The sequence below is a fragment of the Monodelphis domestica genome, chromosome 3 (assembly GCF_027887165.1).
Source record: "Monodelphis domestica isolate mMonDom1 chromosome 3, mMonDom1.pri, whole genome shotgun sequence".
NCBI lineage: Eukaryota > Metazoa > Chordata > Mammalia > Didelphimorphia > Didelphidae > Monodelphis > Monodelphis domestica.
This window is the reverse complement of record NC_077229.1, coordinates 62,653,936-62,674,878: the sequence shown is the minus strand read 5'-3', so window position 1 is coordinate 62,674,878 and position 20,943 is coordinate 62,653,936. Positions and strand designations below refer to the sequence as shown.

Below are 20,943 nucleotides of genomic sequence, written 5' to 3'. Positions count from 1 at the left end.
AGCCTAGAGGTGGGGGAAGGGATTGGTGGGAGTAGGGGTCACTGGGCCCTCACCAGAGTCTCATGGAAATCGTTGAGGTCATTGGTGCCATCCACCTTATACGTGTCAGATTGGTTGAGGTAATAATAGTAGTCAGGGGTCATGATGCCCAGATTTTGCCGCTGCTCCTGAGAGGCACCTTCTAGCAGCTGGGGTGGGAACAGGTAGGGAAATGGGGAGTGAAAAAGATGGATAGGTAGATAGATAGACAGACAGACAAACAGACGGATAGATGGATAGATGGATAGACAGGCAGGCAGACAGACAGAAAGACAGACAGACAGATAGACAGACAGATAGATAGATAGATAGACAGACAGACAGACAGACAGACAGACAGACAGACAGACAGATAGATAGATAGATAGATAGATAGATAGATAGATAGATAGATGGATGGATAGACAGACAGATGGATGGATAGATGAAAGGAGGGAGAAATGGAGGCATGGCCCTCAGTGGACCCAGCCTCCCTGAACCAGCCCTCTATGTGGCCAGTATCACGCACTGGTTAGAATGTCTTAGAATGGTCCATGAATCCAATGATCATCTTTCGAGCTGGGCATTTTAATCAAATCCCCACTCAGGCCCAGTTCCACCCTGTCCACCATCACCAAGGTCTCTATATCACTTTGCCCTAGGTGAATGTATCACTAACCTTCTTGCCTCCCTAATTCTGAGTCCCAGATGCCTCTATTGACCCTCTGGTTTTCTGCATTGCTAGTTTCTTCCCCAGCTCTCAGTCGCCTCTTCTCACTGTGTCCCCAGAGGTCAGCATCCATTCTCTTCCCCTACCCTCTTCACTCATGCCTGCCCTCCTTAAATAAACCTGTAGTTGTTTTATAGATCTCTATTATAGATCTATGTGTCAATGATTCTCCTTGAGAGCAGGGCCTGATCCACTTCTTTTTGTGTCCTCAGTACAATATCTGGCACCTAAGAACTGTTTAATAAATGTGTGGACATCTCCAAACTGATTAGTCCCCAAAGACATTTTCCAAGTCTTTCTTTGCTCCCAGGGTCCCAGCATCGCTCCCCCTGCTATACCGCACCTGGTAGTAGATGTGGAAGTTCCTCTCATTCTCGTTCTGTGAGACGACTCTAGATTTCTCCAGGAGGAAATTGGAGATCTTGCCCCCATCAGGCTCCCCTCCTCGACTGAACTGGATCTCAAAGTACTTGCCCTGGGCCCAGAGAGGCCAGTCAGTTCCTTGCAAGGCTACTGTTGCTGCACATATATACACAAGGGAAAGGATCTCTAGGGGTGGGACTTTGGAACCAACATTTCCTGGGGTACTTGGGGGAACAAGAGTTAGCTAAGCTAGAACCTCAGCGATCTAGGACCTACAGATATGGGCTCATAGACTTAGAGCTGAAAGGGATTTTACAGGCCAGTTAATTGGATCCCACTTCATTTTATAGATAAGGAAGGTGATACTCAGAGGGGAAACATTTGCTCACATAGCAAGTAAACAGCAGAACTGGGATTCAGAGCCAAGTTCTTTGGCTCCCAAATCAAGTGTTCTTTCTACTTTCTCAAGGAGGAAATAGTTCTTAGGGCCAAACTATTCATACTCAGTACTCTTCCATTCAGTGAGGGGAGAGAGTCCTATGAGGTCAGCTGGGCAGGATAGGTTTCAGGGAAGTAGGAGGAGGGCTTGATCTGGGCTTGAGAGGCTGAGTGGTATGGAGAGGGATGGCACCAGTGACAAGGGGCTCTGTGATGGGAGGGTTGAGCACATGGACCAAGGCCCTTGTGAAGACTTGATGCTGCTGGGCAAGGGACCTGGGTTGGGTGTCGTGTGCTCCAGAACCCATAGTGGGAAGACTCACAAAGCGGCTAGAGTTGTTGTTGCGAACAGTCTTGGCATTGCCGAATGCTTCAAGTAACGGGTTGGACTGCAAGATGATGTCCTTTACATGCTGCATGGGGGAAATAGAAATAGATGGAGATAGATACAGAGCTAGAGAACATATAGAGCTAGCCTTCAAGTGCTGCTCCTGCCCCATACTGACTGTATGAGGCCAGGCAAATTGCTTAACCTCTCAAGGTGCCTGGAAATCTTTAAGATTCTGAGTTGCAGAGAAGGTGCCAATAACTTGTTTTGGTAAAGGGAAGTCTCCTCAATCAGGAATTCCCAAATTCTTTTTTCTTTTTTAAACCCTTACCTTCTGTCTTGGAGTCAATACTGTGTATTGGCTCCAAGGCAGAAGAGTGGTAAGGGCTAGGCAATGGGGGTCAAGTGACTTGTCCAGGGTCACACAGCTAAGAAGTGTCTGAGGCCATATTTGAACCCAGGACCTCCCATCTCTAGGCCTGACTCTCAATCCACTGAACTACCCAGCTGGCCCCCTAGAGGCTATCTTTTTAATAAACTTCCAAGGGCTCTTTGGGTTTAGGTTCTTTTTCAATTTCCCAAATTCTATTCAAGTAATAGGTCCTAGTCCACGTGCCAGGTAGGAGGCACAGGTAGGAATTACGGAGAGGAGCCTGGAATGCCTCCTGGGTTTATGTCCTACCTCTGACCCTGGGCAAGTCCCTTCAGTGCTCTAGGCAAACCTCTAAGTTGCAGAGGTGCCCACCTGCAATAGTAGAGAAAGTTTTCTAACCTGGGAGTTCTTTACACCAAAGAAATGACAAGCCCAATCCTCATCTGTTTCATTTCTCTTATACTTTAAGCTTTGGATGGCATTTCCTTCACACTATTCCTGTGAGGAAGGCAGTTCAGGCATCTTTATCTCCATTTTACATGTGAGGAAACTGAGCCCCAAAGAGAGGAAGTGGCTATACAAGCAGGCTCGACTGGAGCCAGGACTCTCTGGGTCCACTCATCCTGAGTAGGAATCCCTTCCAAGACCCTCCTAGGAATCTAGATGAAAAGCTGGAAAGGGTCCTCAAGTCCAGCGTCCTCATTTTTTCAGATGAGGTAGCTAGGGTTCAGAAGTTAAGTGACTTACCCAAGGTCACAGAGCTAGGCTTTCAACCCAGATCCTCTGGCTTCAAATCTAGCTCTTTCTAATGAACCTTAATATAACAGCCTTAGTAAATGGTCAATCAACTTCTGCTTGTTGGATATATTTTTATTTGTAATGAGGAGTTAACTCCCTCTTGAGGCAACCCACAGTTCTCAGGACTGAGGAGTCCACCTCAGGCTTAAATTGCCACTTGCAGCTTCTACCCACAGTGTTCCTGTTGGAACCAAGTAAAACAAATCGAATCCCTTTTTTAAGCATTTCAAATATCTGAGGGCCATTGGACTATGCCCTCCCTCCCACTGATCCCCCAAAGCTATCTGTTCTTCAGGCTAACTGCCCCTTTCCCATGTCCTTCGTGGTCTCCAGTATTTTCCAGGTGAAGACAAGGAATTCTGGAAGGTGGCCATCCCCACTTCCCTCCTACTCACCTGGACCTTGTCTCCCCCTCCAGACACCTTGGAAATGTAGCCCATGATGTATTTGGCAGCCACCGTCTTCCCTGCCCCACTTTCTCCACTGTGGGGGAAGAGGAGGGACTCAGACCCGACTCAGCTCTCCCAGAAGAAGGCGAAACCAAAGGGTGCTGTGTGACCTCAACCCCAGGTAACCAGGGGAAGAAGGTGGATAGAGGGAATGGATGAGGATGGACATCTTCAGGTCCGGGTGACCAGCTTCTGGATGGATTTACTGGGACCCAGCCAAGAGGCCAGGAGAGCCAGGGTGGCCTGGGGGAGGGAAGGGGGGGAGGCTTGGTGGTACCTGATAATGACACACTGATTTTCACAGTCAATGAGCATGTTTCGATACATATTGTCCGTGAGGGCATAGATGTGTGGTGGGTTCTCATACTGGGCCTGGGGTGGGGGGAGATGAAGAGGAGAAAGTCACGCCCTTGACCCTCTCAACTGTTCAGAGGGGCACCAAGTGGGCAGAGCCCTGAGGGCCCCCTCCCTGCCCTTTGATATTATGATAGTCATGAGGTGGGTTGCTTATGGCACTGGGAAGAGGGTGATCATAGAATCCTAGATTTAGAACCGGAAGGGAGCTTGAAAGTCATCCAGTCCAACCCCTTCATTTTATAAATGGGGAAACTGAGGCTCAAGGGAAGTTGTTAAGAGTTGGAATTCTGGGAAACATTGGGAACATCTGAAATTCAGTGGGCATCCAAGGAACGTCCGAGATCTGGGGGATTGGGGCATTTCAGAGACCCTGGTTGACCAAGAAAAACAGATGTTGGGGAGGGAGGGGTGAGGTAGAAGCTGATTGGAAGTGAAGACTATCATTTAGTCAGATTGGCCCGTGTCATGAAATGGGGTAGACAGAGACAAGCAACCTATGCTTACAAACCCCAAGTCCACCCCAACCACCTCCGAGGGCCTGGGCCTCACCGCTCCTTGGTACAGCTCGATCTCCCGGTCAGTGAAATACGGCATCTGCTTGAAGGGGTTGACAGAGATGAGGACTGAGCCAATGTAGGTCTGAGCTGCTGAGTTAAGGACTAGACACGGTGCATTGCTGGATCTCTTCCTCCCCTTTCAGTGTACCCAGAGAGACTCTGGTCTAGCCTCTCTTGGAATGAGAACCCTCCTAAAAAAACACAGACTTGGAGCAGATAGGTGGTTCAGTAGATAGAGAGCCAGGCCTGGAGATGGAGAGTCTTGAGTTCAAATGTAGCCTCAGACACTTCCTAGCTGGATGACCCTGGGCAAGTCACTTAACCCCGGTTGTCTAGTAAAAGCTAGAATTGATATTTAGTATTGATTTTAAGACAGAAGGTAAGAGTTTAAAAGGATCATGAAATTAGAGCTGGAAGAGGCCTTTAGTCCAGAGTCACACATCTAGTAAGCAGCAAAGCTGGAATTCGAATCCAAACCACCCAAATCCAGAACCAGGGCTCTTTCTACCACATGAGCTAACAAATGACTGTCCAGCATCTGCTTAAAGACCTCTGGGGAGGGGAAGCAGCCCTCATGTGAGGCAGCTCCTTCCTCTTTTGTCCAGCTCTCCTGGTTAGGTTTTTCTCTCCATGAAACTAAAATTGGCCTGTAAGCCATTTCCGGGCTCCAGTTCCCTCATTTCTATAATGAGGCAGTTGGATTAGATGGCTTGGGATGGGAGATCCTTCCAGCTTTAGATCTGTGGACCCAAGATCCACCCATTGCTCCTAGTTCTGCCCTCTGAGGCCAGGCAAATGTATGATGTGTGACTTTCCCTCCTCCCAGGCTTTTCTTTTCCAAGCCCAGTCCTTTCAGCTAATCCTCTTGTGTAATAATAAGAGTTAATATTTATAGGCACTTACTCTGTACCAGGCACTGTGCCAAACATTTAACATTCATCCCATTCCATCCTTTGGACAGTCCTGGGAAGTAGGTGCTATTATTAGCCCCATTTCATAAATGAGGAACCTGAGGTGAAGTGATTTGCTCAAGATCACACAGCTAGTTGTGTGGAAGGCTGGATTTGAAATCAGACACTTCCTAGCTGGATGACCCTGGGCAAGTCACTTAACCCCAGTTGTCTAGTAAAAGCTAGAGTTGATATTTAGTATTGATTTTAAGACAGTAGGTAAGAGTTTAAAAGGATCATGAAATTAGAGCTGGAAGAGGACTTTAATCTAAGCCCAGAGTCACACATCTAGTAAGCAGCAAAGCTGGAATTTGAATCCAAACCACCCAGGTCTTCCTGATTCCATAGCCAGGAGACTATCTCTCCATGGCATCACCTAGCCGCCTAGCTCATCTTCCAGGCCACCTTGCAGCCAGAACCTCATGCCCTAGGGCAGGACAGAGCTAGGACCAATTGCCCAGCCTTGCTTTCCTTCTGGCAGGGTTAGAAGCAGGAGTAGAGGGAAGAGAAGGAGAGGTCATGGGATGGACGGGAAGGAGAGGGAAAGAAGCATTCCACTGAACCCTTCAGGTTCCACCTGGCACTGGTTCCCAGCTGGTCTTGGGTGGATACAAAGATGTAGTCATCCAGGAAACGCTTCTTGAGGTTGCTCACAATGGCATCTTCATTGATCTGGGGGAGCAGCACCATGTCGTCCACACCACTCTGTTTCACGTTGTGACTTTGCCAGTGAAACCGCTCCTTGCTACCCTGGAGGGGGAGTAAGGAGCACAAGGTGTTTCCTAATTTCCCAGGGGTCATTGCTTCTCTCTCTCCCTCCTCCAAAAGGGTTCAACAACAGACTTTCTGGTCCAAACTCTTCATTTTACGAAAGAGGAAACTGTAGCCCGGGGAGATGAGGGACCTGCTCAAGATCACATAGTCACAGAGCCAGGAAGGTCCTCTGACTACAGAGATGGTCCTCCTTCCTCTGCCCAATGTGTTTTCTTATATTTGCACCTATTGCTCTAGAAGTGGTCTGATCAGGGCCACCTTCCTCATTCTAGACTCTATTGTCAAGCTCTCTCTTTCTCTCTCTCTCTCTCTCTCTCTCTCTCTCTCTCTCTCTCTCTCTCTCTCTCTCTCTCTCTCTCTCTCTCTGTCTCTCTCTCTCTCTCTCTCTCTGTCTCTCTCTCTCTTTTAACTCCTTACCTTCTGTCTTAGAATTGATGGGGGGGTGGGGAGGGTGGTAGCTGGGTAGCTCGGTGGATAGAGAGCCAGGCCTAGAGATGGGAGGTCCTAGATTCAAGTCTGGCCTCAGACACTTCCCAGTTGTGTGATCCTGGGCAAGTCACTTAACCCCCATTGCCTAGCCTTTACCACTCTTCTGCCTAAGAACTCAGTATCAATTCTTTTTTAAAAAACCCTTACCTTCTATAAATGACTTGCCCAATATCACACAGCTAGTTGTGTCAAAGGCTGGATTTGAAATCAGGTCTTCCTGACTCCATACCCAGAAGCCTATCTCTCCACTGTATCGCCTAGTTGCCTACTTCATCTTCCAGGCCACTCTGCAGCCTTGGAACCAACACAGGATTGATTCTAAGACGGAAGAAAAAAAAAGAATTGATACTGAATTCTTAGGCAGATGAGTGGTAAGGACTAGGCAATGGGTGTTAAATGATTCGCCCAGGGTTACACAGCTAGAAAGTGTCTGGGGTCAAATTTGAACTCAGGACTTCCTTTCTCCAGGACTGGTGCTCTGTCCACTGAACCATCTAGCTGCTCCACAGGGTCACCTTTTTAAATTCTAGTTTAATGTGTTCAGGGCATACTCTGGCATCCCAGACACCATTCAGGGAAGCTAACTCCACACAACTTCCTAAGGAGTCTTCCTCAAGCTGTTGTTTGTCCTTTGTTCTTAAAAACACCCAAAGATATCACTTATGCATGAATGGGATTTAAAGGAGGCAGAGATTCCTCAGTTTCCTGCTCTAAAACCTTCAGTGGCTCTCTATTGCCACAAAGGATAAAATGTAAACTCCTTAACCTGGCACTTGAGGCCCACCATAATCTAGTCCCAATATATCTCCTCCTTCAATTTAAACAAATTAAATATCTTATGGATACTCTTTTCTAAAACACCAACTTTACTTCCCAGTGAATTCACCTGCTCCTCCCAGTGACAAAGAAATACAGCTAAGTAAGACCAGTCCTAGCCATACCAGGCAATGTACATTCTGCAGAACTAGAATCTGCTACCTCTGGGCTGCCAGGAGACAGATATCCTTGCACTGAGGTCACTGCATTGATCAGAATTCTGCTGTCTTTGCAATTCCAAAGGCCCTTTCCAGACTTATTGCATAGTTTCCCCTTCCCTTACCCAAAATGCCAAGGGCCATCCAGACCCACTGGCCTTCTTCCTTAAGAGGACATGATATCTGGGCTTCTGCCATTTGCATGAGTTATCTCTCCTGCCTGAATGTCCTCCCTCCTTATCACTACCTTTTAGAATGCTTTTCCTTCTTGGCTGAATTCTGGTGACTGGACAGACTTCTTTATGAAGCCTTCCCTAATTCTCCCAGCTCCAAGAGCTTGTGTGTTCTTCCTTACTTTTTCTCTGTTCAGTCATTTTTCAGTCATGTCTGACTCTTCATGACCCCACTTGGGGTTTTCTTGGCAAAGATACTAGAGTGGTTTGCCATTTCCTTCTCCGGTTCATTTGACAGATGAGGAAACTGATGCACTTTAAAAAAAGAAACATTTCCTCCCTTTCCCCCTCATTCTTAAAAAAAGCATTAAAAAAAGAGAGAACATTTCCAGAGAGGCAGAATTGAAAAATATGATTCTATGTCAGTGATGGCAAACCTTTTGGAGACCAAGTGCTGTGGCCCTCTCCCAACTGAGTGCTAGGCAGTGCCACACAGAGGAGGGGAAAAGCACTCCCATTGGGCTGCTGGGCAGAGGGGCAGGCGAGGTGAAAGAATGTCATCAGGCACAATGGAGAGGGGTAAGGGAGCAGTTCCACCCTGGTCCCTCTGCTTTTCTCTGGATGGGGGGAAAGTGAGGGCATCCTCCTGCCCACAGAGAGAACTCTATGTGCCATCTTTGGCACTTGTGCCATAGGTTTGCCATCACTATGTGCAGTTGCCAATACTTTTTTTTGCAAGTACATAATAAATTCAACATATCCTTAAAAAAAAAACAAAAAACCAAATAACCCTTACCTTCTGTCTTAGAAGCAATACTGTGTATTAGTTACCAGGCAGGAGAGTTTTAAGGGCTAGGCAAGGGTAGTTAAGTGACTTGTTCAGGGTCACACAACTAAGAAGTGACTGAATTCAGATTTAAAGGAAGGAAGGAAGGAAGGAAGGAAGGAAGGAAGGAAGGAAGGAAGGGAGAAAGAGAGAGGGAGGGAGAGAGAGAGAGAGAGAGAGAAGGGAGAATCTGGGTGGCTCAGTGGATTGAGCCTCAGTTTCCTAGGAATGGGGCTTACAGATATGTATCCTCCATCTGTGAGTTATTATTATTATTTCTTCTACTTTTAATAGACTTATAATCTTATAGACAGGAAGACTTCCATATGTAATTGTGAACTGAAATCTGTTCTTGCCTTCTTGTCCTCCATGGTTCTGTTTGTGTCTTTCTAGAAGTCTTCCATAAGGAGTTGACTGAATGTTCTGGGTGCTGTTCTCAAATTCTCTTGGTATCATGTGCCTATCAAAGGAGTACAAGGGCTGTCCATTTCTTATCCCTTGCCCTTGCCACATGACTGGCCTACTTCCTTTCTTAATCATGCATCTTTCTGATGCCATCCCATAGGCTGCTTCCTCTGTATAATTCTTGGTAGCTAAGATGACAAAGCTGGCTCATACCCACAATGGTCTTCTTTGTTGCCCTTTATATGACCTACAATTTTATGTTTCAGGGCCTAATTTTGGCATGCTATGACTCATAATTATATAACGTCATTGGAAAGATATTAGTATTTTTTTAAAAAGGGTCCTTGTTTCAGGGACAAGATTAAAGTGGAGGTAACTAAAAGCACCAAGCAATTTCCCAAAGACAAGTCAGGCTGCTCTCCGCCTCTTCTTCAATTCTAGGCCCATCTTATTTTCTAGACAGTGTCTATTCAAGATATATGTTCTGAGGCAACAGTTTTAAAGGTGTCTCAGTCTGGACAAACAGTATTCTTCATCCACTTAGTTTTTCCTGTGTGGATAGTTAGTCTGAACTCTTTTGAATTTGGTAAGGTAAATGATGAACAGAAATTATTAGAGGACAAGTTATAGAAGATGAGCATGAGCTCATGAGATGAGATGACTGATGGTGGAAGAATGAATGAATGAAAAATGACTTATTAATTTATTGCATGTTAGTCACCATGCTTTATCCTGAGGATAAAAATACAGGCATTCCTTCCACATTGTAGGGGTAAGGGACATGGCTCCCCTGAGAGCTAGAAAATCTGAGTAAAATTTTTTGGCCCTTCCTTCATACCAGAGAAGAAGTCTGATCTCCCTCCCCTTCCCCCCCCCCCCATTTATGGAGTATTTACAGGACCTGATTGTAAAATCTGAGTTATGTATTTGGTCATAGGCTATATGTAGATGAATGTTAGGATATCTCTATATTTTGTCAACATGGAATCTAGGAACCCCAAACCTGTAGCCTAATAAGAGCTGATGAACCCCAAGTTTTAGGACTAGCTTGTAAGTTGGGGCCCCCAAAACTTGTCCTAGTTCCCTGTACCTGTAAGAAGCCACCCTGAAGGGAATCTCAGACTAGCAGTTTCAGACTGAATAATGGACCCCAAGGTAAATGACAATCCCTGTCAGGTTGGACCAAATCCAAGCCAAGTGACTCTTCTTGTTTCCAGAAGCTTCTCCCAGTATATCATATCCTCCTTCTGAGGATTGAACTCAGGACCTTTAGCTTAAGCAAGACTGATAGGCTGCCTACTGCGCTAAAGAGTCACTTGGCTTGGCCTTGGCCCCACATGAAGGGGAATGTCTTTACCTTGGGGTCCATTCTTCAGTCTGAAACTGCTAGCCTGGGATTTCCTTCAGGGTGGATTCTCATGGGAACAAGGACAAGCTTTGGGGGCTCCAACTCATGATCTAGTCCTAAAACTTGGGGTTCATCAGATCTTACTAGGCTACAAGTTTGGGGTTTCTAGATTCCATGTTGACAATTTCTAGCCTTTGTGTGTCATCTGCTGGGTTTTGGATTCTTTTCACAAACTAAGTTTTTACCTAGTTTAACTTTTAAAAAAGAAATTGTGTACATTTGTGGTGTTAAAACATAAAGCATGTTGATATTATACAATACCATCCATATCTTTTGTGCATTTTGGAGTTCCTAAACTTTGTGCTGTCTGCTGCCCTTCAAAAACTCCCCCCAATTTCCCATTTAATTTCTTCTGCCAACCGGCCATATAGGGAAACCTTGTGATGGGGCAAGCCATGAAGTGGAAGGGATACCTGTCTAACAACCAAGACAGTCCCTCCCCTCAAATAGGGAAGACAGCACATACAGAGAATGTCAATGAACAAGCGTTATAAAGGTGCCTACTATGTGCCAGGCACTGCGCTAAGAAGTGATGACCAGGAGAGAGTGGTGCTGGGAGTGGGGGGCTAGGAAAGGGGGTTTTGTACAAAAAAGTCCTAGGGAGAGGGGAGAAAAGTCCAAGGGCAACTCATGGAAATGGCCTTTCCCAGAAGGGTCTTGGCTAGAGCTAGTCAGAAAGGGGGTTTGCCTCAGCTACACAGAGGGATCAGGGCTGGGGGGCGTCCCTGGAAGAGGGAGGGTAAAGTAGCCAGTCAGCTCCCCAAGGACACCCCGAGGGCTGTCTGACACCCTTTTATCTCAGTATCCTCAGATTCTTCCGGAGTGGCCAACACAAAGTGAAGGGCATCTAGTCGATTGTTGATTAATTGATTGTAAACAGAGGTGAGAGGGGATTAGGGAACTGTGTTACAAGATAACAAAGAGTCCTCCCTAGGGGGTCAGAGTAACAGGAGCCGCGATTAATACAAGGTAACTGAGAGAATAGCTACAAAGTTCTACAAGTCTAGGCTGCTCTCCCTAGGTCTTCTGGGCGCTGGTAGGCAGAGATGGGGCTGGTCTTTCATAGATTTGGCCGTTCTAGATTGAATCTATTTCCCCTACTTAGTCCTCCCCACCCTAGACTTATCTCTTGTCCCCAGGGCTCCCCACCCCATCTGATCAGGGCTTCCAGCTGGCCCAGGAATGTGATGCATTGGGCTGGGAGTCTGGAGAGTACTGAGTTCAAATACTTGAATTTTCCATTTATAGTCTATGTGATCATGAGCAAATAATTTCCTTTCCAGGCCTCAGAGGCTCCAACACTATTAATATTACTTTTTTTAAAATATATTCTCTTGTTTCTTTCTTTCCCTCTGTCTTTCTGTTTCTCTCTCTCTTTCCCTCCTCTCCCTCTATTTCTATTTCCTTTCCTCTTTCTTTCTCTCTCCCCCTCCTTCCTTCCTTTTCTCTCCTTCCTTCCCAGCCTCTCCTCCTATTACTTCCTCTCCTCCACCCTCTCTTCCCCTCCCTCTTTTCCTCTCTCTTTCTTCCCCCTCCCCCCTCCTTTCATTCTCTTAGGAGAGATGACTTTCTGGGAGGTGGAAAGAGCAGTAGTGACATCTATGGGGAAATGGAGTCGACATAAAGTAAAAGGAAGCAATACAAATGCTTCTTTTTCTAAACCACATATACAAAAGCAAACCTCTCTAGGACAATGGGAACTATGATCGTTCTCACCTAGGGGATTTCAGGCCCTAAGAGCACACAACTCTTTTAGGTCAGATTTGCCTGTTCCTGGCTGTCCCCATCCCAGAAGGATACCTGAGACCAGCTGATAATGCCTCAATGCCCTCCCAAGTCTGGTCTCTGCTGTTATCTTTCAGAGAGTTTTTGGCAAGGTGACTTGGGGCAAGTTAGTTCATTGCAACTCCAAACTGCATGCTGAAGGGTTTTGATGTAGTTTGCAAGAACCAAGAGCAACAGCCTCAATAATTGGAGTAGATTCTGGTGATTAGTTGGCTTTCATCTCTGCTCCATCTTTTTTTCTTTCTTTTTTTTTTGGCCTGGATTCATACTTATTAGTGTAATGAGAGTTTGGCAAAAGCCCAGCTCACCAGATGGAAGATGCTGGCTGGCTGGCTCCTTCTTCGGTGATCTGGGCTTGTGTCAGGCCCCCATTCCATTTGTTTACAAGCTGCATCTTGCCTGTGAGAGCATAAACTCTGAAGGCAAAGACTGCCAAATGATCATTTTGTGGCTGTTGTTGGGAAAACTGAGGGAGGACTTTTCGGGGTTCATCAGCCTTCTGCCTGTGAAGGGGTGGCAGAAGAGGCGAGGTGGGAGGGACAGGGGAAAAGGAAAGGGGTTCTTGTGTGAGAAGGGACCCATCTGGGGCCTTTTCTAAGCAGAAATCTTTATCTTGTAGTTGCAGAAACCTGGGCCTAGATTAGGGGGAGGGACTGATCCACAGTCACACGGGTAGTAAGTGGCAGATAAAATGAGATCATATTTCTAAAGAACTTTGTGAACTTTAAATTGATAGCCATTGACATCATCCTCTTCTAGGATTCACCAATGCTTCCAAGAAAGCTCCTCCCATTCGCCCTTCAGTCCTTTTCCACCAACTGTTAATCCATCCACTGATTCATTTGTCTTCAGTGAATGTGGTGGATTCTCTGCAATTTAGCTTGTCTGTCTTGTTGGTGTCTAGATGTTCCCTTGTTGCCTTCCCCATCTGACAATAAGTTCCTTGAGAGAAAGGTCTGGTTTTTTGCTTTTCTTTGTAGCCCCAGCACTTGACATAGTGCCTGGCATATTATAATACATATAATATATAATATGTTATCATGCAACATTAGAATACACATAATACAATCTGTTCTAGTATAATATTGAATACTTAATATTTAAACAAAAAATTAAATTAAGATGCTTAACAAAACTTTATTGACTCTGATCTGAATCACTGAAAATACAGGCAGCATTGTAGTTGGTATGGGTGATGTAAAAAGGTAAAGGTAACAGCCTCCACTCTCCAGAGGGAGTCCATTCCACCGGGAAGATACACTGAGGACCCAAGCAAGGTAGAAGGAAAATGGGAGAGCTCCCTCTAGTGTCAGAGCACTAACAATGGTGAAGGATGAGAGGAGATTGGAGGCAATGGGAGAAGGGGGGAAAGGAGAAAGGGAGGTAGGAGAGAGGGAAGCCCTTGAGCTAGGGCCTGAAGGAAGACCAGGAGAGACTGAGGAGGCTTGGGGAAAGGAGGGAATAAACAATCCGAGCTAGTCAAAGAAAGACTGAAGGAGCTGAGGACACTCATGGTGATAGAGGCTGAGATGTATTTGAAGAGCTGTGATGAGGAGGTCAATCCCAGAAAGGAGAACAAGGGGGAGGGGGTGGAAATTGCCCAGGTGATGGGCTCCCCCTCCCTAGAAGACTTGGTGACCCCTTTGGGGATTGTTGTGTGTCAGGCAATGGGTTGGAATAGATGGTCAGATTCTGGGGTTCATTAATGCATGGCTTAACCCTTCTAATAGATTTTGAAGGAGCCTGGGATGGATAAGACCTGGTTCATGCCTACCATGAACATAAAGGCTTATGCCATGGTATGCCAATAAATGGTTAATGATTGATCTTTTGGGGGAAAGAACAGTCAGTTAATCAATAAACAATTATTAAGAGTCTACTACAAGGGGGCAGCTGGGTGGCTCAGTAGATTGAGAACCAGGCCTAGAGATGGGAGGTCCTTGGATCAAATCTAGCTTTAGATACTTCCTAGCTGTGTGACCCTGGGCAAGTCATCTAACCTCCAGTGCCTAACCCTTAGCACTCTTCTGCCTTGGAACCAATACTTAGTATCAATTCTAAGATGGAAGGTAAAGGTGTTAAGGAAAAAAAAGTGGGGCATCTAGGTGGATCAGTGGATAGAGAGCCAGGTTCAAAGATGGGAGGTTTTGAGTTCAAATCTAGCCTCAGACACTTCCTGTGTGCCCCTGGGCAAGTCACTTAATCTCCATCTCCTAACCCTTACCACTCTTCTGCTTTGGAATCTATATAAGTATTGATTCTAAGATGGAAGGTGAGGGAACCTATTATGTGCCAGGCACTTTGCAAAGCTCTGGAGATATAAAAAGAGATAAAAGACATCCTTGCCCTCCAGGCACTCACAATCTAATGAGGGAGATGACAAATATGTACAAACAAACTATATGTGGGAAATATAGATACATAATATTACAATATTACACTGGGTGGCTCAGTAGATTGAGAACCAGACCTAGAGATGGGAGGTCCTAGGTTCAAATCTGGCCTCAGCCACTTCCTAGCTGTGTGACCCTGGGCAAGTCACTTGACCCCCATTGTCTAGCCCTTACCACTCTTCTGCCTTGGAGCCAATACACAGTATTGACTCCAAGATGGAAGGTGAGGGTTATTAAAAAAACAACAACAACAAGTCACTTGACCCCCATTCAAGAGAGGGAGGGCACTATAATTAAGAAGGGTTGGATTTTAGGTGTTAAAGGAAGCCAGGAAGTAGAGATGAGGAAGGAGGAAAAAAATGTCCAGAGTCCAGAGATGGGAACAGCAAGGAGGCCAATGTCACTGAATTGAAAAAATATATGCACACAATATATTAAAAAACAAACCCCTTACTTTCTGTCTTAAAGTGGTACAGGCTAGACAATTAGGGTTAAGTGACATCCCAGAGTCACAGAGCTAGGAAATGTCTGAGGCCAAATTTGAACCCAAATCTTCCCAACTCCAGATCTGACTCTCCATCCATTCTAACACTGAGCTGCCCTATACACCATATACTTTAAAAAAATACTCACCTACTGTCTTAGAATCAATTCTCTGTACTGGTTCCAAGGCAGAAGAGTAGTAAGGGCTAGGTAATGGGAGTTAAGTGACTTGTTCAGGGTCACACAGCTGGGAAGTATCTGAGTTCAAATTTGAACCCAGGACCTCCTGTCTCTAGGCCTGGCTCTCCATCCACTGAGCCACCCAGCTGCCCCCTTAACTTTTTTTTTTTAAATATTCCAAATCCCTTTGGTAGTTAGGATGGCCCCCTTCTCAGAATAATGTTTGTACATGCATAAGCATGCCATAAAATACATAAAAAATAACATATAACATGACAAAATGCATAATGCTAAAATCCATTTCATTATAAAAGAAAGTGGTTAAATTGAAATACGATTACCAATAAACCCCCTTTTTTAAAAGCTCAGATTAAGAGGTCACCTAGTGCAATCCTCTCATTTTGCAGAGGAGGAAATTGAGAGCCAGCTTCCTCTCTTCCTTTTTCATGCCCCTCCTCCCCCCACAAAGGATACCTCTCAGCTCTGGCTGCCTCTGAAGTCAGGTTTCTTTTATTCCCCTGTTAATGGCCAAACTTCCTGGTTTCTGTTTTCTTTCCCAAGCAAACACCGCAGGCCCCTTTGGTCTATGTTGTCCTGGGGTTTGGAGACTTTGGTTTTTGTTTGACTGGTCTAGAGGGGCCTCTTCCTTTAGGAAAAGAGATCACAGTGATTTAGGGCCCTAAATCCCATGGCCTTGTGCTCTTGCTGGATGGGCAGAACCATTTAACACAGCCCAGAAGGCACTGGGCAAATCATGGTGGGAAGAACCACTGGATTTGGCATCAGAGGACTTTGGTCAGCATTACTGCTCCATCCAGCCTGCCCGTGAGACCTCAGGCAAGTGATTCAACATTCCTTGGCTTCCAGGTTCTTTATTAAATGATGGCTCATAGATTTAGAGCTAAATTGGAAGGGATTTTAGAGACTATTAAGCCTAACCACCTCATTTTACAGATGAAGAAACTGAAGGCCATATGATCTCAAAGGGCTTTGGTTGTTTTGTTGTTCATTCATTTCAGACTCTTTTGGACCCCATTTGGGGTTTTCTTGGCAAAGATCCTGGAGTGGTTGGGCATTTTTTTTCTCCAGCTCACTTTATAGATGAGGAACTGAGGCAAACAGGGTCCAATATCACATAGATAATAAGTGTCTGAGGTCAGATTTGAACAGTTGAGTCTTTCTGAGTCCAGGCCTTGTATTCTATCCACTTCACATAGCTATAAATCACGTGAGTAGTAAATGTGTGGGGCAGGATTTGATCTCAGGCCTTCCTGGCTCCAGGTCCCATGCTCTACTCTCTATGCCCTCTTCCTAGCTTGTGAAGCTGTAATCTTTTGAGGTCAAATCATAGAAGTCAGCCCAGATCAGCTTCTGGGTGTTGTGGGGGGCTTGAGATGAACCTCTGGGGTTTGGGAAGGGTACCCTTTGCAAGGATGCAAGACACTGAAGCTTAGCTTAAAAATAAAAAAAAAGATATCTATTCATTTGGAAGGTGATGTTAAATCTGGCCAGGAGAAAGACTGTCTCCTGGGTGGAACAGCATGGATGGAAAGCTGGTCCCAGATGACATCAATTCTGGGGTCTTTATACTCTACAACAGTGAAGACGTGACTCTAGAGTGGTGTGCACTGAGACATGGGCAAGGGGAGGTTTGCCTGGACATAGGGGTGACCCTCCTATTTAGAGGACCGATGGATGTCCAAGATACAGCTTGATGGCATCAAGGAGGCGTATCTCTCTGTCCATCTCAGATCCAAAGGACGATCCAAGGAGGACAATTCTCTCAGGGATGTTTGGGGTTAGGCGTCACAAGGAGAGAAGAGAGCAAAGGAATTCCCTGCTTACAGTTTGCCTGAAACACTTCCATAGTTTTGGGGGTATAATGCCCATGCCATGGGGACACCTTCAGCTTCCTGGCCAGGAGACTGCACTGGGCTTACTTTGGAAGACTCTTACTAGTATAGTGATGGTAAACCTATGGCATGGGTGCCAAAGATGAGCATGTGGCCACCTTTCCCCTACTCCCAGAGTTCATTACTAGAAAGGCAGAGGGACTCTGTTCCTTTCCCCCTCTCCACTAAGCCTGATGGCATTTTCACAACCCCCCCCTCTGCCCAGCAGCTCAATAAGAGTGGTTTCTTTTTCCCCTGTGTGGGGGGCATGCTCGGCACTTGATGTGGGGGGAAGGAATCTGGCACTCCATCTCTAAAAGGTTTGCCATCACTGTAGTAGTAGACATTTCTTAAGTTGTTGAAGTCTCTTCCTGACAGAGGGGGTGGATTGGACTGGGGGTGGGGAGAATGGGGGAGGAAAAGAGGGAAGGTCTGGAAAAAGAGGTTGTGGTCACAGTTGACTATAAGCTGGATGAGTCAACCAAACTGCAACTGTGGGTATTGTGAAAGGAGGACAGCTGAGAGTGACAAGAGTTAGCAGCAGTGGCTGATGGGGAGGGCAGGAAGTCTATACCTTCCTCACCTCCCCCCCCCCATCTCAATGACTCTGGAACCACCAGACCAACCTGGGGTATGGAAGTCTCCAGGCTGAACAAACCCTGTGTAAGATTGGTGAAAACAGGATGGAAGAGCTTTGGGAGCTTCCTGGGGGCTCTCAGCCTCTAGGTTGGAAATGGATTTCCCTTCTTATCTGTCTCTGTGGGGTTCCCTCCCTTCCTGAAGCCTTCTTTTATCTTCTCTTCCTTTGGGATCATTCTTTCCTTTATTTCTTGTAGTGCTTTGCTCAGTCTTCTCCTTTGCTCTCATCTCACTCTCCATAATACCAGGAGAATGGAAGCTCCAGGAGGGCAAGCTCTCTAAAAATACCTCTTAACTTCTTTGTCCAGCCCCAGGTCCTTACCCTCAGGATCTGGTCACACATCTCTCTTAGGACTCTCCTAGTCTCCCCCTTTCCACTGCCAGGAAAGTGAGGGTCAGTTCTCTGGGGGATGTGATCACCCCTTCCACAGCGAGCTGAGGCAGATCATTTGTCTACTCTACCTCCTTCTCCAGCCTCCACCCTCTTCCCTACAGATCCTGGGAATCTGTCCCAGAAGCAAGAATTGCACCAGGTACAGCTATTATTATACCCATTGATCTGGGGATGAAACTGAGGCCTAGAGTGGTTAATTGCTTTTTGCTCTAGGTCATACCCACTATAATAGGCAGTTTGTAAACTAGCGTGAAACTGTGCATGGGAAGAGCCAGAAGCCAGGGCAGGGTGTGTAGGGGTTCCCCAGGACCTGGGGTGACTGGATCTTTGAGGGGACGGCTCTGGCCTGGGCTCCCCTTCCCCCACCCTCAGTTCCTAAGGCTATTGAGGATGATGAACAAAGAGTAAGCCACTTCCTTCCCGATGCCTGCCCGCAGCCTGGGCCAAGCTGGGGGGAAATCTTGCAAAGGGTGGCCCCTGCCGTGGGGAGATGCTGTTGACGCTGCTATTTGTGCAGCATCTATCTTGGGCTCTGGGGCAGCCCCACCCTAGTGCTCCTCTCTGAGGCCCTGGCCAGAGCTGTAGGCTTGCTGAAGAGACATTCTCATGGGTATAGATGTCCCTCTCATTAGCAGACATCCCAACATGCCTCAGCCCTAATTAAGCCCTGCTCTGACCCTACCTCCCCCCTCTTCCCAGCTTCAGGGGGAGGGGAGAAGAGAGAGATAGGAGGTAGCAGGGTCAAAACAAAAAGGCATTTATGAAGAACCTTCCATGTGGGGGCAGCTAGGTGGCACAGTGGATTTGGGTTCAAGTTTGGTCCCAGATGCTTCTGTTTTTTTAATTCTTATTTTATTTGTTTATTTATTTAATTAAAACCCTTACCTTCCATCTTGGAATCAATACTGTGTATCAGTTCCAAGGCAGAAGAGTGGTAAGAGCTAGGCAATGGGGGTGAAGTGACTTGCCCAGGGTCACACAGCTAGGATGTGTCTGAGGTCACATTTGAACCCAGGACCTCCCATCTCTAGGCCTGACTCTCAATCCACGGAGCCACCCAGCTGTGCCCCACCCCCCCCCCCCATTTTATTTTAATAACAAATTTCCACGTAAGTTTTCCAAAGTTATAGGATCCATATTGTCCTTCTCTCTTCTTCTCTCCCCCCTCTCAGAGTTGATAAATTCAACCTGGATTTTATATATATATATAGTCTCAGATACTTCTTGCTGTGTGATCCTAGACAAGTCACTTAACCCCATTTGTCTAGCCCTTGCCCTTCTGTTTTTAGAGTTATTACTAAGACAGAAAGTAAGGTTGGTGTTGTTTTTTTTTTAACCCTCACCTTCCATCTTAGAATCAATACTGTTAGGCAATGGGGGTCAAGTGACTTGCCCAGGGTCACACAGCTAGCACAGGACCTCCCCTCTCTGGGTCTGGATCTCCATCCACTGAGCCACCCAGCTGCCCCCTGTTTTTTTTAAAGACCCTACTATGCACCTGATGCTTTATAAAGCTCTCATTTTTATCCATAGAACAACCTTGGGAATTAAGTACTATGATTAGCTTTCTTTTACAGAGGAAGAAACTGAGACAAACAGCAATTAAGCAATTTGCTAAAAAAGCATCCTGAGGCCAGATTTGAACTCTGGTCCTCTAACCACTTTACCACCTAGCTACCAGAGTGGAATGGAAAGAAGAACAGATTTGGAGTTTGGAGCTCCTCTCCTCAGTTCGAAGCCTGGCTCTGCCCCTGGCATCAATGATCTGACCTTAGGCAGGGCCTTTCATTTCAGAGATTCTGTTTCCTTTACTGTAAGTGAGTTTGGGGGCATCTACCTCATTAGGTGATTGGGAGGAGCTAAGGACTTTTTTTTGTCAGAATGGCTCTTGTCCCCATTGGCCTTCACAGACACTCAGGGACATTCCTTTTCAGTCATGGAGAATCTGGGCTGAAGGCTGGCAGAGAGGATGTCTGCTGGAGGACCTGAGTTCAAATCTGCTCTCAGGTACTTCCTAGCTATGCAACCTTGGACAAGTCACTTAAGCCTGTGGCCTAGCCCTTACCACACTTCTGCTAATAATAAATTAATACTGAGTCAGAAGGTTAGGGTTTAAAAACAAAACAGAGAATGTCAGGGCCGGAAAGATGACTGGATTTAGGACTAGATGGAACCTTTCAGATCATCCCTGGACCCATCTCCTGATTTTATTTTATTTTATTTACTTATTTTTAAACCCTTACCTTCTGTTTTAGAACCAATACTGCATATTAGTTAAATACTGTATATAATAAATAGTAAATATAATACTGTATATAGGCAAAAGAGTGGTAAGGGATAGGCAATGGGGGTCAGATGACTTGCTCAGGGTCACACAGCTATGAAGTGTCTGAGGTCACATTTGAACCCAGGACCTCCCCTCTCTGGATCTGGATCTCCATCCACTGAGCTACCCAGCTTTCTCCCGCCATCTCCTAATTTTAAAACCAACTTAACACCAGTCCCCTAATTTTAAAGAGGAAGAAACTGAGAGATGATGTGATTTGCCTAAGGAAACACAGCTAACCAGCAGCAGAACCATAGCTTGGACCCTGGTCCTCTTTCTCCAAATCCAGTCCTCTCTGTCATACCCACTTCTTGAATTGGAGAAATGAGATGATTGAAACTGCAAGGGCCCTAAGAGGAGCCCAGAAGGAACTTCCCCAGGCCTGGCAGAACTGGGAGGGACCTTAGAGCAGAGGCATCAAAGATAAATCGCAGCAGGGTC

At 46.1% G+C, this 20,943-nt stretch overlaps 1 protein-coding gene across 2 annotated transcripts in view; it reads right to left on the bottom strand.

The window, feature by feature from the left end:
• Positions 1–20,943, bottom strand: part of MYO1F (myosin IF) — a 57,305-nt gene that overhangs the window by 24,658 nt on the left and 11,704 nt on the right. For both annotated transcript variants that reach the window (XM_007489456.3, XM_007489458.3), the window contains exons 3-9: positions 5,974–6,111; positions 4,404–4,493; positions 3,775–3,869; positions 3,444–3,531; positions 1,873–1,962; positions 1,092–1,223; positions 54–188 (exon numbers count right to left, since the gene is read on the bottom strand). In XM_007489456.3, coding sequence (XP_007489518.1) covers positions 54–188; positions 1,092–1,223; positions 1,873–1,962; positions 3,444–3,531; positions 3,775–3,869; positions 4,404–4,493; positions 5,974–6,111 — 768 coding nt within the window. The remainder of the gene's footprint in view (positions 1–53; positions 189–1,091; positions 1,224–1,872; positions 1,963–3,443; positions 3,532–3,774; positions 3,870–4,403; positions 4,494–5,973; positions 6,112–20,943) is intronic.